The sequence below is a fragment of the Eulemur rufifrons genome, chromosome 27 (genome assembly GCF_041146395.1).
Source record: "Eulemur rufifrons isolate Redbay chromosome 27, OSU_ERuf_1, whole genome shotgun sequence".
Lineage (NCBI taxonomy): Eukaryota > Metazoa > Chordata > Mammalia > Primates > Lemuridae > Eulemur > Eulemur rufifrons.
This window is the reverse complement of record NC_091009.1, coordinates 23846683-23864364: the sequence shown is the minus strand read 5'-3', so window position 1 is coordinate 23864364 and position 17682 is coordinate 23846683. Positions and strand designations below refer to the sequence as shown.

Here is a 17682-nt window from a genome sequence, read left to right as displayed (position 1 = left end):
CCACAACAATCATCAACAGAGAAGACAACTTCCGTGATCAAATGTGGGGAGTTTTCCCTACCAACAAGTAGTGGACACCAGCTGGGTATCTTCCAATTTAATTCCTGGATTCCGACACCATCTACCTGGAGAATAGCATCAGATTCCACAGGTTGAAGGCTCAGTCCTCAAGACTACCCCCTCCCCCCGACACCAGTCGGAAGTCCAGGTCTGCAGAACTTCTAAACCAGCTTCAAGTTGGGGCTCCCATGACTCTCTTCGGGTTTGATTAATTTGCTGGAGCAGCTCACAGAACTCAGGGAAACTCTTATATCTACTCATTTATTATAAAGGATATTACAAAGAATAGAGATGAAGAGATATACAGGGCAAGGTATAGGGGAAGGGGCCCGGAGCTTCCATGCCCTCCCTGGACATGCCACCCTGCAGGAACCTTCATGTGTTCAGCTATCCCAGAGCTCTCCAAACCCTGTCCTTCTGGGGTTTTATGGAGGCTTCATTACATAAGCATGATTGATAACAGTGTAGAAATGTGATGGAACAAAAAGCACATGATCTAAACCCAGGAGGCCTGTCTGTTTAGACTTTTCTTGGCCTCTCTGTGTAGCCTTCCTTTCTCTAGGGTATGGAGCAGGACCTCCTCTGGAAGGAGGGTCTTTTGACTCACAAGCAGATTTCACCTTGGGCGAGTGAAAGGACAGGTCAGAAAGAGAGATTCTGCTTCCTGAGGCCTAAAGCGCCCCAACATTATAGCAAAAGACTGTATGCAGGGCTATGGGAGTTATGAGCCAGTAACCAGGGACAGAAACCTATATATGTATTTTATATATATGTATATATAAAATCACGCTATCACAAGCATAACCATAACTACATAATCTATAAGCTCAATCCTTATAACCAAAAAACATTTCACAGCCACTATTTTGTATTAGTGAGCCTTTGCAGTGTTACCTTTTCAACTTCTATTTGTTTTTTTCTACACCACTGTCTTGTAACCCAGTCACTCCACACACTAGTAACATTTGTGTCAAACTGCAATTTCCCTTTCAATACCTGAAATCCAACCCTCTTCTATATAACCCAGCCTAGTATAGGAGTGGAGGCCATATGCACAAGCGAAGTAGATATTAAAATTAGTTTATTTTTCTACTTAACTTTTAATAAATGAGAAGAAACACAGTAGTCTGTCTCATATAGAACATTTATAATACATAACAATCCATAAAGCCTCATGGTGAGGTAGGAACAGCTTTGGAAAATAACACACAGTCATAAAACATACAAAAAGTTAAGTAAAATGTTGCAGCACTAAAGACATTTTATCTGCATCTGCATTTAATGAGATGATAACTGCATTTAATTGCGCCACATCTGGTCCAAAGGACAGGCAACAGCAGACACAAAAACAACACAATATGGAAGTTTCATAAAGAATCACAGAATACACTGATATACTTCATTGTGCTGTTTCAAGGCAGAACCATAACATGGCAATTTGTGTTTTTTATATATAATCACACATTAATTGTATGTTACATTCCCTCCAGCATCTTTTTGCCAAAGACACTGGACCATAAAATTTTTGGTTTAAAAGTTTAAATTGAATAACATACAAAAGGCTCTTGTGCCAGTGAAAATGACTGCTAAATATTCCAGAGCTTGTTAGTAAAACAAAATAGCATCACCACATAATATTGGTAGAGCTACATCAAAATAGTGCTATTACAATTCCCATTTCATAGATGGTGAAACACTGTTATGACATGGTTTCGATTTAAAAAACAACAAAAATCCCTCTACCTTCCCAAGAGTTTTTTAACACTGTTTTATGACTTAACTGAAACTCAGTATTAAAATAAATATTTTTATATTGTAGAATTACTCTCTGTATTTGTGTGAACATCTTAAGACAGCAGGTTAATGACATTTTTATCATTCAAATGTTATCTGCTTATAACAGTAAAAATCTTCAACTCAATACCAGTTAACCTACTAAATATTTCACATTAGATTCCATAGGTCTTTTCCCTCAAAACTTTCAAAAATTCCTAATTAACTGAGGATGTTAACAAGACACAAACATATTAACGTAGCCTTCTACCTACTGATTTTCCAAGGTGCACTTGATGGAAATTTTTCCTATTCAAATTACATACCTTAGTTATTCAACATATTGTTTTCTAAGACATTAAAGCACACATAGCAAGGTTCTTAAGGATTTTGCTTTTCAGGTTCAAGTCCATACTTTTACAATGCAGGTACCCTTCAAAAAAAACTAAACAATCATCCAAGCTAAATAGTGACAATGGAGAATCAAATCTCTCATCACTAAGGCTTGGGAAAAACTCTGATTGGTTTAATTCAGGTACATGCAGCACCTCTTTTTCACTAAACTCACACAACAGACAAGTTTCTAAACACATATTCTATGCTGATCTTGCTCAAATATAAAAGAGCCAGCAGGAGAGATGCAACTCCTAAAACTGATGCAGTGTTGTAAAACAGCATATTTAAATATTGGGTTTTAAGTTGTCTAATAATTCAGGATATTTCCCTCATTTTCTTTCAGAAAGGAATAAACTACTTTGGAACTGACACTTAAATCCCGACAATATTTAAATATAAAGCGTGTCTTTTTTTTTTTTTAAGGATTATGCTAATATAGCTAAAATGGGTTAGAAAGTGCATTGTAAAGAAATAAATAAATTCTCCACTAAAACTCAAAAGGTGAGTCAGTGCCCACTGATTTTGCTATGACAAAGTCCTTTGAAAAAAGAAAATCTTATGGTACCACTTTGTTATATATAAGCTACTTAAAAATTATGAGACGTGAAATAACTAAAACCTAAAGGCTGTTATCTTCAAAGCACTTTTGAAAAAAAACAAACCATAGCCCTTGTCCCATGCTTATATACCATTTTTTAAAATCCTCATTCAGTTGATGTCTTATATTTAGAAGTCATACCTCCTTTAAAACGCAGACCCAAAATAGAGCATTTGTAAAGAAAACCCCAATGAATGTAATATAGTTAACCAGTTATCTATTGTATCATTGCCAAAATGTTTATATAACATTGTTTTCAGATCTTAATAAAATGTTCTATAAAGTGTTAAATCAGGAATGTACATAAGTACAATTCACAGCTTTTTCTCATCTACCCAGATAATGAGATCCCCCAAATGCTGTTTTTCAAAAAAGAAACCCAAACCTTTTTGCAAAATTCAAGGTAACTTTAGGAATTAAATTATACAATAGCAGATAAGAGTATTAAAAGATCGAGATGTATTGCAGAACTGGCAGGTTATGGTTTTGGCCCAGTATAGTAAATGTGAACTTACAAACTACGTTCCTAAAATTACCACATTCTCATTGGAAAAATCAGCTGTTTTAAATAGGCCCATTGCCAGCAACAGGCTTATATTAGGAAAAGCAAAACAAAACACCACAAAGATCATCCCTTTAAAAAGTAACTGTCAAATTCCAACACTTTCATCTCCTGACCCATTAAACAACAAATTATTTCAAATCCCAAAAGGTAGCCAATCCCAAAAGTAGTCAGCTATAAAAGTTACTGAAGTAGTCAGAATACCTTGTTTCTAGAAAAATAGAGCTATACATGATAACTGATGCTAATATCCATCCCTTTGAGGACAAAAGTCTACATTCTTATCACAAAGCATAACCCCTCAGTCAAGAAAAATATAACTTAAATATCCTTAAATAATATTTGTGTCGGATTTGAAATCTATAGCAAAAATGAAATAGCCAAGAACAATTTCCTGTGTAGATAGGTGGTATCTTGCAAAATAAGCCACTATTGGAAGATCCAAGCAATGTCAAGACAGGATGACTTATAGAATGCTTTATATATTAATCTTGTTTTCTAAGAATTTAATATCCAAATTGCATTAACTTCCTGATTTTTTTCTTTCAAGGTAGTGGCTCTTGGCAAAACACAAGCATTGTTGGTTGTGCTTGGAAAACTTTTTAAAATCCATTCATGACTGGTCACCATGAAATGACTTTAACTTTGAAAAGTTTTTTTTTTTAAACATTCACAATTTAAAAAATTACATTAATAGCTTGCATTTAGCATGTAATTATTAGATGCTAAGTTAACATCTTTAAAAATATTTATATATTTTGTGAGTAAACTTTCAGCTCAATGTTTCTTTCTATACCAATCTTTGAAAGCAAGTAATGCTGGTGAACATGTCCATGTTTTAGACTAACTTTGGTAGGATAAAATGAGTCGAAATTCTCAAAACAGTTTAGAAATGTGGTCTGAATATTAATATACAATAATCTAAGTATTTAGTTTGGTAAACTTCCATCCCTGCTCTTACTTCTCATATGCCCTATTGTGTGTAAACTATAGTTCAATTTGTTAATTATCTCACTATTCATTAGACTAATATTCAACAATATAGAATACAGAATAGTAACTTTTATTCCCTACTAATAGCCATGAGTCACTCTTAAAATATGCTCCCATTATGCTATGGAATGATCTCAAAGGGCACGTAAATATTACCTAAAATGTTAAAGGAAATAAATTGCTGATGATTTTAGAGTTCTAGCAATTATTAATATAATTCTAATAAAGTATAACACTGGGGGAAAAGAAAAGCACAGAAATTCCAGTAACAATTTTAATTTATTTATCCCCCTAATTTTTATCACGGGAAAACTGGAAATCAAATGTCATTATGTTATAAGGTTCATACTTACTTTAAACAAAAATGTAACATAGTGTTAAAACTGGCTTTCCAGAATTGTTACAGCATAGCTGTACTCTGTACTAATAATCACAAAGTTGTAATATAGAACTCTATTATGCAGTCCCATTATGTTCTTACAAAAATAGAATTAAACTGTGTGACCAGACAAGTACTTCAATTACACTACTTGGCAAACTTAGAATTTCAATTGAGTCTTTTTCCTCTTGCAGTTTAAAGCAAAAAGTCATATATCAACATCTCTTTTAAGACTCACAAAGATGATTCAGGTTGTTTGTTTGGCATTTTCTTTATCTCTATCACAACAGCAGGGATGTTGTCAACTTTAGTCCTCTTGGGCTTCTTCTCTAGATTGTCACTAAGTTCTAAACAAGAAATGCTAACAGCTGGGGTCTTTTCTGTATCCTTTCCGGACAGGGCTTGTGGCAGTGCCCCACAACATTGCTTCAAAGCACACTGAGTTCTGCAGGCAAGTTCACACGGGACTACACTTGATTTAGAGCCTACACTAGCAAATTCAGGCTGAATGGTAGTAGCATGAATTCCGTGATTATGAAAAATGTCTTTAATGATTTTAGCCACTTGCATGTATGATGCTGGATCTTCACATTTTATGTGAGCAGTGGCAATGATTCTGCTCCCAGCAAGTTGCCAAACATGTAATTCATGAACTTCCTCAACTCCTTCAACATTTCCAAGTTCTTTTATCAAATTTCTGATATCAATTTGTTTAGGAACAGTTTGTAGAAGGATAAGAGCAGATTCCTTAAGTAATGGATAAGTTGTGTAAAGAAGTATACAAACCATTACAATACAGAGAGTTGGATCTAAATATAGCACCCAGCAAGGACCAGCCTCATAAACTGGTGCATGAGTACTATTAATTACTTCTACAAATGCTTTGCAGGGATCAGGGGTACATGGGTTCACACAAAAATCCCCTTCAGAACAACCTTTCCAAGAAAAGTAAAAGACCAAGGCATTTACTACTACAATCACTGAACCCAAGGCATCTCCAAGGACATGTAGAAAAACTCCACGCATGTTAAGTTGTCCAGCCCTGTCATCTTCTTCCAGTTCCATACGGTCAGGTTCTCTGATAAGATTCCCATTCACTTGTACTTCCACTGCATCATTATTTAAGGATTTTTCTGGATCTACAAAGAAATAAAAATTTTGTATCAATTACATTTAAAGTGTTTATATAAACATCCTAGTCTAATTCCATCTAAGTGGTGAAGAAGGAAAAATTTTTTTCATAAAGCACAATAAAAATAGGTGCTCAGAGCAACTTAATATAAATTGACATTCTGGGAACAATCCAAGACATAATGGCCAGGGTTAAATTAAGTCATTATGATATTGCTTTTCCATTTTCCTAACCACCCTCTCTCCTACACACCTCCAAAAAAGTATTTCTTTTCTATAGGGCTCAGTCCTGTAAACATTCCGCTATACTTTTTGCCATATACAAAAGAAAATACAAAACTGAACTCTATCACCCAAAATTAAATGCAGCTATGTATAAGTCTACTAACATAAAATGCTTGCTTTGACGCTGGGCTCTCTCGAGTCACTCTTTGTCACTGAGGTTAATTGCTTGAGAATAAAACCAGTTTTAACTTTTAAACTTTTATCATGAATATAAAAGCCTCTTGGTAGACAGAGTTTAAAAACTGACAAATCAATAATCACAGAGACTATTAGAAAAGTTGGAACTAAATGATCACTACTTGCCCTAGCTTTCAAAGCAAAAGTATTGATCTCCTAAAGGAACTACACGCTACAGCAGTTTCATTTTCTTTGGAGTGACATGACACCTTGCTGGGTGGAGTGAGAGCAAATTCACTCATTAAACCTTTCAACGTACAATTTGAATTTCACTAACATATCATGCACTTGAAAAGGAAAATTGTCTATGTTGTATGATATAATATAGTAAATAAATATAAATGAAAGAAAATGCACCAAATTGTTAATATCACTGAGCTTGGGTAGTAGGACATTGGTTGACTCTTTCCCATCTCCTTTCAACATTTATTTTCCAAATTTCCTTCAACAGCACTGATGTTTAGAATGAAAAGCATCCATGAAAAATATAAGATGAAAAGAATTACTATCACTTTCATTTCGGTACGATTATGAAAAGTCCCAAGTGAAGTAAATATTAAACTTGCCCAGACAGATCCTAAATCTATGATTTTCAGGGTTACGGGTCCATTAGCTGAAACATACATTGCAGTCTATAAAAGAAACCTTTAACCAAGGTTGATACACTGTGAATGCAATATTATGAAACTTGTTCGATGGGCACAAGAACTACTTTGGCAGAGCAATGTTTCCAACACCCAACAACTAAGGACGAATTGGGGGTTTTCTCCGTTTCCCAAAAGGGCCAAGGAATTGAATTGGGAGGGATTTTTGATCCCATTATAACCATAACTAGAAAAGTCTCTAGGACTGCATAGGCATCACGGTCACCTCCTGACCCTTTTCCTAGGGCCAGACTCACAGCCCCCACCTACATAAACCCCACCACACCCGCACCGCCCAGACTCCTTACACTCCTGCTGAAGGGGGACCCAATTTCCCGGTGCGGCGGGGTGTGTGCGGGACCAGGAGGGACCAGGAGGGACCAGGAGGGACCAGGAGGGAGCGCGAATGAGGCGGCGCGGCGCGGGCCCGCTCGGGCACCAGGGGGCGTGCGGGCCATCCCGCCGAGGGCCAAGAGGGTCTGGGCTCCCCAGTCCCAACCACCTGCGGCGGCGACTTTCTCTGCTTACCTGCTGGGTCCAGCTTCAGCCCATTAGAGTTGCTACTATTGGTCACCAGGGTGTTGGTCTCCTCCTGATCAGGCCCTTGCTCGCCGGGGGCCACGCTGATGTCGCCGACCCCGGTGCGGCTGCTCTTGACGCGGCCCCCCTTGGGGTGGCCGTGGCTGTGGCCATGACCCCCGTGCGAGTGACCGTGGCCGTGGCCGGAGTCCTGGCTGAAGCCGCTGTGATGGTGGAAGAGGCAGAGCCCCAGCACGTTGACCAGCAGCCCGGCCACGCCGACCCCGAGGACCACCAGCGGCTGCTGCATCTCGTGCGGCTCGATGAAGCGCTCGATGGCCTCCAGCAGGATGGCGAAGCAGAGGCCGGTCAGGAAGATGGCGTTAACCAGAGCCCCCATCACCTCAGCCCGGATCCAGCCGAACGTGTTCTTCTGGGTGGCGTGGGTCCGCCGGGCGAAGCGCTCGGCCACCAGCGCCACCACCAGCGCCAGCACGTCCGACAGCATGTGGAAGGAGTCGGAGAGCATCGCCAGCGACGAGGTCACCCGGCTCACCACCACCTCCAGCACCATGAACATGAAGGTCAGCATCAGCATGCACAGCAGCCGGCCCCGGTTCCGACCCCAGCACCCCATGGCTGCGGCTGAGGGGCCCGCCGAGCGCGGCCCGGCGACTCGGGAGGTGGCGGCGGCGAGGCGCGGAGGGCCGGCGACCCGGAGACTGAGGAGGGAGGGCGACGCGGGGCTCTTGCCGCCGGAGTCAGGCCGCTCGGGAAACCGCTGAGGGCCCCCGCGGCCGCACGGGGGCGAGCCCGGGGTCAAGCCGCCGAGCCCCGCGCCTGTGGGCGCCCTCGGCCAGCCGCGATGAGCAGCTCCTCAGGCGGCCGTGCTCGGACGCGGGGCCGAGGCCCGGTTCAGCCCCAGCAGCCCCCACACCCACACCGGGGCGGCGGCGGCGGGGAGCAGGGGCTCCCGGAGCTGAGGCACCACGAGCTGGAGCAGGAACAGGAGGGCGGCGGGCGAAGGCGACCGGCAGCTCCGCGCGGAGAAGGCTCCGAGCATCTGAGAGCTCTCCTTGCTGGTCTTCTCTGCTGCTACTGGAGAGAGGAGCTGAGGAGCTGACGGCTGAGGAGCTAAAAAGGCGGCGGCCACGGCAGCTGCACTCGGCCCGGTCTCGGGCGCCTTCTTCGCCCCCCCGCCTTTGCAGACGGTTTACAAAAAAACTTTGCTTTGCACTCGGAACCCCCGTTTTCACACGGACCCGAGCGTGACAAGGCCTTGACGCCCCGCCCACCAGGCCCGGCACGCTTTCCCATTGGTCAGAACCCCCTCACGACAGCCGCCGCGTCCCGCCCATCCGCGCTCTCTATTGGATGGAGGCTCAGAGGGGCGGGAGGGGGCGGGGTCGTGGCGCCAACTGATGGGGGCGGGGTCTTTCCTCCCGGAGCCGGGCGTGGGCCTGGGGGCCGCGGCCGGGTGCAGCGGCGGACGTCGTGGGGGCGCGGGCCGCGTGCAGTGGGAGAAGGCGGGGCAGCCCGGGGCCTTTCTGGCGCTGCGGAGTCCGGGCTCCCACGCTGTGGGTCATTATAGCCCCCAGAACACCTGCGGGGCCGGGCTGCAAACAGACTTTGATCCTCGCAGCCGAGTCCACGTGGGGGCGGGCCGCGCGGCGGCGGCTGTGTGACAGATCGGAGGCTAGGGAGGGGTCGAGAGGGGGAGCCCCTCCGTGCGGGGCCCTTGGGTGGGCCCGCCTGTCAGAGGAGCCTGAGATTAGGCCGGCAGATTCATAAACAAGTGCCGCACTTAACTTGTGACTCTGCTCAGCACCAAGCAGAGCAGTTAGTCCTCCAGAGGGTCTTGCAAGTGGCTCAGATGAATCTTTGTAAATGTTTTAGTGAAGCAAATTACCCCTATCACCGTCATCCCCAGGGGACCTTGTGTAAGGTCAGGTATTTCTGTCACTGATTATCTAAGGACAATTTCGGGTACAGACCTCAAGCAGGAGAAACCTGAGTTCTGGTCCTTGCCTTGTGACTAACGAGCTGTGTGGCTTTCAGCAAGTCCCCTAATCTCTCTAGACCTGTTTCTTGGTTTATAAAGGGTTGGACAAATGAAACTCTTAAGATTCCTTCTGGCTGTAAAATTCTAAGGCTCTATGATGTAACATTTTATTTATAGACTACAAACAGTGGAATCCTGTGTCGGTTGCTATGGGGAGGGGGAATGAGCTTTTGTCCAGGTGGAGATATATAAAATATAAACATAGCATCGTTAAAATACAATGAAATACTCTTCATAAATTGCGCTAACACTGGTTTAGGTTGAATATACATGCATTGTGCTATGGGTGGAGATAAATTGATCCAGAAGGGAAAGGCTTATGATTTAAGGTTAGGTGGTGGCTGGAATCATCAGAGTGGCCTGAGCTGGACCCCAAAGGCCTCACCACAGTCCCTGAACAGGAGGAAGGACCCCAGCTGCTCTAGATTGCTACAAGAAAACACAGTGCCAGCCATTTTTAAGATCTGTACATAAGGCTTATTTGAAGATATGTTATTTGCATTGTTTTGGTGTTCTTATTATTCCTATAATTTTTTTCCCCCTTTTATGTGGTGTGTTTCTCATCTCCCCAGACTGGAGAGCCAGATCCTCACTTTCTGTTTCTGTTTTTGAAAAGAATAGAGGAAAGTTTCCAAGACATTATGAAGGAAAGCTTGGTAGAATTTGACGATTAATTGGGTATTGGGAAAGCAAAAGCTACGTAGGAGAACAAAGACAGTCACTAAATTTCTAACTTGACAAGGAAAATACAGCCTTAAACAGGTGAGAAAGTTGGGAAGGGAAGGGCCAAGGAGCTGGTTTTAACGGAAAAATTGAGCTCCATTTTTAATGTGCTTAATTTGAAGTGAAGTCTGGATTTTGACAGTGCTGAGGACCAGATCACTGAATTTTACAACTTCCTATCCTTTGATATGGCCAATTGACATTTTTCTGATCATATCTAAACACAGCTTCAAACCTTCCAACCAGTCCCTCCTATATAGAAATTGGGGAGCCACTCATGAGTCAAGATATCTTGATGGAAATGTCCAGGAGGTAGTTGGAAGACCCTTTGACCTCCCCTGGGGGCTGCTGTGACCCTTTATTTTAAAAGTTGATGTCTCTAAATGTGAGAATTTGATACCCAAGAAGAATCAATAAGATGCTAAAGTCAGGAATGCTTCACAAACAGGGTAGCAATCCTTCAATAACTAAACAAATTAAATTGGGAGATGTTTAGACCCATATAAAAACAGGCTTAGAGGCTCAACTCAGTAGTCACTTCTGAGAACTACTTCGTGTACACATTTAAGCCATTTCCCAGACAATGTGCATTATTCCCTCATAACCTGGCAGGGGGTTAGGGGTGAAAGGGCAGTATATTTTCCGGGTTGTAGCAAAGTTATAAGCATGCACTCCAGAGAGAGTAATACCATTTACCTAACCGCAAAACATTTCAGTCAAACAAATTTTCTTTCCCCCTAGCATAGGCAAAAGACTTCAGTAACTTGACTCAAATTTTTCCCTTTTCAGCTGGTTGTCTTAGGATAGTGTTTATACAGCCAGGAATGGATTAAAATGAAGGCAAACTATAGGATTATGCACAAACACCCCTGGAGGTTATAGCCCCAGGTTAAGTAAGATGGCTTGGCTTTTTCGTCCTAAAGTTTGAGAAATCTCCTGATGACTTGCTTCCTATCCAAACTGACTAAACCCAGCATACTTTAAAGATGACAAAATAATGCTCCTTTAGGAAAGAGACTGCCAATTTGAATGAAAGTCAAGTGCTTACCACAAACTGCAATCTCAAAGCCCTCTGGATTCTCCTTGCTCTCAATGAAAGTTTAAAAGAATCTGGGAGGATTCTTGTAAGAACTGCTAAACACAAACATCCTTCTGAATCTGGGTGATCAAAATCAGGAGTGTATAAAGCTGTCTGTACCTTGCTTGGAAAGACAGGAACAAAACCATGTGAAAACCAGGTTGTATCTGACTTTGGTTGACAGTAAATCGCTTCTAATGTTCAATCTGAAAGCAAAAATGATGAGGAAATCAGATTTTGGTGGTTTTATGTTTGTCTTTTGGAACATACTTGAATAATTATTATAAATATGAACTGAAATCTCTAGCAACATAAGGGCCAAGTTTGATTTTTTAGCTGATCTCAGAGGAACAGTCAGCAGAACAAAGAATAGTAACAATGCCGTAATAAAGCCCAGAAACAGCACAAAAGATCTCAGAGGTGTAAGGGAAACCACACGAAAGAAACAGAGCAGGAAACCCACGTGGAAGCAAAGGGGAAAACAGGAACAGCGTGGAGAGTAGAATCGTATAGTACAGTGGGAGGCCCAGGAGTTGCCTAGCCTTTTGTATTTGCTGGGTAAGCTAAAGAATGGCAGGTGAGGCCTAGCAGCAAAAGGAAGCTCATTTTTCTTGGAGACTGAAAACTGGATCTAAGTTCTCTAGTCATGCTTGGAAATTAAATAGACATAAAGGCCCTGACACTCATACAGAAAGGCTCATTAAAAGCATTTGCGAATTTCTTGGGTGCGGTGTCACATAATAGCAGAAACTGTTGAAAGCTTGAAGGTTTAGGCTGAATGCCTATTCTTTCTTTAGCCTTTCTACTCTTGGGGCTAGAGATTGTAATTAAAGCACAAAGTATAGAAGTTTTAAAAAGAATGAAATTCTCCAACTAGTAAAGGTAATATAAAAGTATAAAAAAATGAAATTTAATGTAAAAATGTATGACTCTATCCACTACTTGTCTATAAAGATGATGCTGACCGGCAGAGCATTTTGAAAGGATCAGTTAACCTAATAAGGATGATAGCAATTTCAGCGAACTGGCCCTTAAAAGTTACTCTGTGACTTCGGATAAGTTCTTAAACCTCTCTGGGGATCCCTTTATGCATCTTTTCAGTGAGGGGTTGTATACAGTGGTTTCTTAGCTGGAGTTAAGAGGTGAATAAAGATAGAGCTGCCTAGTGGATACTGGCAGGTGGGGCCTTTCAGGCCACCTGTACTTGGGGTCACCATGAACCCAGGGCTGAGTTCTCCACTCACAAATTCACAAACTACGCTTGTATTAATTCACCTGCGGAGAACTCGTTCACGTGGACTCAGAAAGGACACATTTGCCAGTCAGATCCCCAGTTTGTTCACTTTCTCTGTCTAGAGGGGTGAGCTCATTACACAGACCCGCCCTCTCTCGTGGTGGGCAGGGCCTCCTAGAAGGAAGGCTGCCTGGGAAGGCAGAACTTAGATGGCAGGAGTTGGAACTTCCATGGAGGGGAGTGTTTCCAATCTCTCTTCTAGACTGTAAAAGGATCCTGCCTGTCTCCACACATCCACTCTGCCCTCCTGCTCCTGACTTACGTTCCATTTTGCTGCCAGAATGATCTTTTCAAAACCCAGTTCTGATCATTGCACAATACACATCCTCCACCACCCCCACCACCATGGCAGCTGAGATCCTTCAGTGGCTTCCCAGTGCTTGGAGGAGAACCACGTGGGTGCACAGGGCTGGGGCAGGCCCAGTGTGGCCCTGGCTGCCCTCCCCAGCCCCATGATGTCACTCCACCTAACAGGACTGGCCTTTCTGACCACCATGAGTCCGCACATTCCCTCCTGCCCAAAGGCCTGTGCTCTGTTCCTCCTCCTAGCACGCTGTTCCCTCCCCGCTTCCCACATTAATTCTTGCTCATTCTGTAGCTTTTGGCTCAAGGATCGCTTCCTCAGGAAGTCTTCCCTGACCCCTCTGACCAGGTCAGATCGCTCCAGCATACATTCTCTCAGTTCATTGCCCTGCTCTTTTGTGGCACTTAGCAAAAGCACAATTTTACATTAAACCGAATATTTGACTAGATCATAAACTCTATGAGGGCAGGGACAAGTGTGTGCTTTTGGTCACCTATGTCCCTAGCCAGGTTGGCACATGGGAGAGGGGGTAGTCAGTAAAGATTTGTTGAATGAATGAATGTTGATAAATTTTCTTTTCTCAACTTAGTAATTCTCGTATTCATCCCACAGATCCTTGTATCCCACATCCCACTGAACACCCACAATCCTGTATCTACACTGCAACATGAGGATCAGAGGACCCATTTCCTCCGGACAGTGTAGTAAACCTCATGACACATTCATTAATTAGCTCACCTTTTTCTTTACTTTAAGTAGGCTACCACCCTTCTGCTGGGATATTATCTCACACAAGAGGCAATTAATTGGATGAAACTGGGACCCACCCATGAAATCTGCCATGATAACATTCTAGGTTCTCACACGGTTTCAGAATCCTTTGAGCTTCATGATGACCCTATGGAGTTTGCAGGGCAGCTTCTGTAGCTTATAGACCGAGACTCCAAGAAGTTAAGAAATTTGCCCAAGATCCCACAGCTTGTGAGTGTGAGGCCCTAGCAACATTTTTATTTTTAACTTCATACCCAGATTTGGGGAGAACAAACCTAGTCTGAGGCTTGAGACCGATATGCAGTAACTACTGCAAATTCTATAGTTCATCTCAATTCCAAAAGTTTCTGGTTCTATAATTTTCTTATTAATTTGTAATTACCATAAGGACTAAGGGGAGGTGGCCTACTTGTGAGTGACACCTCTTTCACAGGTCACTCCAAGTTCTGATTCTCTAGTGATATATTCCAAAATTGGGTCCTAGTCACACATAATTCTGTTGGAGGAATTAGTTTTCTGCCTACCGCTTTTATCCATTTCTTACTTTCAGTTTCTTTAACAACCTGAATATCCTCCGAAGGGCTAATGTTAGTGGAAACAGTGTCCTCAATCTGTTAGTCCAGTGCTTCTCATATTTTAACTTGCACACAAATCACCTGGGAACTCTGGCCGAATGTGTCTGCAGTGGGACCCGAGATTCTGCATGTACAACAAGCTCCCGGGTGATGGAGCTCATGGATGGTCCCAGGCCACACTTTGAGTTCCCAGGCATTACAACATTGCACTTTTAACTGTGGAAGGAGGAGAGTGCATGGAGTTAAGAGATTCCCAGAAAAAAATATCTTCATGCTTAAAAATTCATTAATTTTACTTTGTATTTTATATTCATCTGTCATATTTGAATTTTATTTTAAAATGAACAGATATCACTTCTATATTAAATTTTTAAATGAAATCAAATGTCTTCTCCTTGTAGGAAAGTACTCTTTACAATTAATCAAACTCCAGGTGCAAATAAGCATTTCGGCTTTTGCCTACGCTATGTCAGAGAAAAATAATGACTTTACAGCTTTTGGAAACATTTTGTTATTCTGGCCAGGATTAATGGCCCCTGAAGCCTGAGTAACGGGTTGGGCTGAGGACTCACAGTACCACTGTAGAACCGCTCACAGTACCACTGTAGTACCACTCACAGTACCACTTGCATGCAAACCTTCCATTATCCGACAAGACATGTCTGTCCCATCAGGCACTACTGATCAAATCCTCACAGGTAGCCTAAAAGACCAAAAATGAATGAAGGGTGTTTAGTATTCAGGTTGCACCAGGAGCAGCAATAGCAATAGACTCCAAGAAGAGTAGCTGGGAGATGAGAGTAGAGACACTTCCGTCTGTCTGCTGATTCTACAGGAAGAGAGCAAAGGTCTAACTTCATGATATCCATCTCTACAGACCGTTCCCCTGAGCCCTTGATATGGACTTTATTTATGCTTTACATTGGCTTCCAGGTTGACTCCATCATAAGGTCAGAGTTGACCATCTCTTAACCTCAGGAGAGACATTGTTCAGTCCCCAAAGTGCCATTGCCTTAGAAGTGACCACAATCAGAGTTAGGGGAAATTGTGTTTCTAGAAGATGCTCATGTAAGTGCCTCCAAATTTTGAGTGCAATCCTTTAATGGAAGAACCAGTATCTGTTAAACTGGAGCAATGGAGAGCGTCTTATCTCTCAATTTCCTGATGTGCAACCTAGGAAGATGGAAGAGCTAAGTCACATGGAAAAAAGAGTCTGGCTCCACATGTTGGGATGAAAAGAACTACGAGCTGTTAAGTATTCCTTTCGGTTTCTGTGGCCAGACCTCTGGTCCAGGCCTGTATCATCATTCTTAGCAATTATGTGAGCATTTGCTAATAAGGCTTCCATTCCCTGCTTCTCTAATCTACTTTACACGGTGCTTTCTGATTAATATTCCCATGCATCAATACTCACATGCTGCTGTTGCTCAAAAATTCCCAGTAGCTTCCCATTTCCCACAGAATAAGGCCTAACAGTTTATCCAGGTATTTAAAATATCTTGCATGTCATCTTGACTTTTCTATCCAAACTTATCTCTCACAACTCTTCAATACAAGCTCTCTATTCAAGTCAAATTGTCCTAAGTGATGGCTCCAAGTTACTTAATGGCTCTGTGTCTCCATTTTCTCAATGGAGACCAAAATAATAACCTATCTTATTGGGTTGTCGTGAATCAGATGAGTTAATACATATACGATGCCTAGGACAATGCCTGGTCCATGGAAAGGGCCTCTGGTGGGTTGAATGGTGGCCTCCAAAAAGATATGTCTGTGTCCTAATTCCTGGAACCTGGGAATGTTATCTTATTTGGGGGAAGGGTCTTTTGCAGATGTTATTAAGGATCTTGAGATGAAGAGCTCATTCTGGGTTATCTAGGTGAACCCTAAATCCAATGACAAGTGTCCTTATAAGAGATACAAGGGGAGATTAGACAGAAGAGAAGACCATGTGAAGACGAGGGCAGAGATTGAAGTGAGGCAGCCACAAACCAAGGAATGCCAAGAGCCACCAGAAATTGAAACAGGGAAGGGGGTTCTCTCCTAGGCCTCTGGAGGGAGCCCAGTCCAGCCACCACCTTGGTTTTAGACTTCTGGCATCCAGAACCCTGAGACAATAAATTTCGGTTGTTTTAAGCCATCAAGTTTGTAGTATTTTGTTACAGAAGCCACAGGAAACTAATACAGTTTTATAGCTAATAAATATTTAATCACTAGATTTTAGCTATTACTATCATTAACACACTTTTATCATTAGTAGTAATACTTTTTCCTTTTCCCCTGAGCATGTTTTATCTCATTGTTCTAAGTGTCTGCACAGTACCTTGCAATTTAAAAAAATAGAATCAATGCACGATTGAATAAATGAAAAAGCGAGTAAATGAATGAATGAAAAGCTACTCCTACCGCTTGCCTTGGTGCCACACACCTACAGTAGCTTTTCCTGACTGTCCTATTCCATAAACTAACATACAATGACAAGAACACGCATGCTTGGTCCTTTTTGTTTACTGCCCTGTAATGTATCCCTGTTGTGTGTCTTCCTCCCTCTCCCCAAAGCTTCTTGAGGACAGGGATCATTTCTTTTACCTTGCAGTATCCCTAGGGCCTAGCATGGGGTAGTGACTCGAGTCCATGGCAACAATAAGAACTCATTTGTTTCTCATGCTGCAGTGTCCCCAAGCCCTAGCATGTATTGTGTCCTTGTCAATGACAGCAGTTTGCTGCTTGTCAACCGCCTTTCCCAACTGCCCGTCAAACTTCTGGTCACAATATATTTCAAATATATATTGCAAGTGGAAGGTGAGCTTGAACAGGCGAATTCTTGTGCTGGGTAGACTTGTGTTGAAATAACTAGGCTATAGCCCCATGCCTGGAAATCTTTTCCTAACATATACAAAGATGTTGGTTTTTCTGATGTTTCTCACAGTGGACTTACTCTCACATGTTCACCTGGGAGCCTGTTCTCTTTGTGACCGGCTAACTCCTCGGTTGGTTGGTGAACCCCTAAACTGCAGGGAGCCGGCTCAGGCAGAAGCTTCTCCAGTGGGGTTACAGTTACTCTCGGGGCTCAATTCAGGTCATTCTCCCCCATCCTCATTTTGACGCTATTTTTGCATTCTCTCTCTCTCTCTTTTGAACTATATGAGGGTAATTTACATACATCATAATCCTTCACTTCTAAATACCTTCGTGTGCATTTCATAAAAATAGGACTATTCTCTTACATAAGCACAGTAAATTTATCAACTTCATAAATTTACATTGGTACTGTCCATATGCCAATGTTGTCCTTTGCTCTAACGATGTCTTTTGCAGCAGTGCCCGTCCCTCCCCTTCCTGTGCAGCGCGGAGTCCTGGG

At 42.5% G+C, this 17682-nt stretch overlaps 1 protein-coding gene across 1 annotated transcript; it reads right to left on the bottom strand.

Moving 5' to 3' along the window:
• Nucleotides 1–1123: 1123 nt before the first annotated feature.
• Nucleotides 1124–8716, bottom strand: SLC30A1 (solute carrier family 30 member 1). Its single transcript, XM_069459351.1, has 2 exons — nucleotides 7527–8716; nucleotides 1124–5900 (listed from the first exon to the last, which is right to left on the bottom strand). The coding sequence occupies exons 1-2, from the start codon at nucleotides 8152–8154 to the stop codon at nucleotides 4996–4998; spliced, it is 1533 nt and encodes a 510-aa protein (XP_069315452.1). The 5' UTR covers nucleotides 8155–8716; the 3' UTR covers nucleotides 1124–4995.
• Between the last annotated feature and the right edge of the window lie 8966 nt (nucleotides 8717–17682).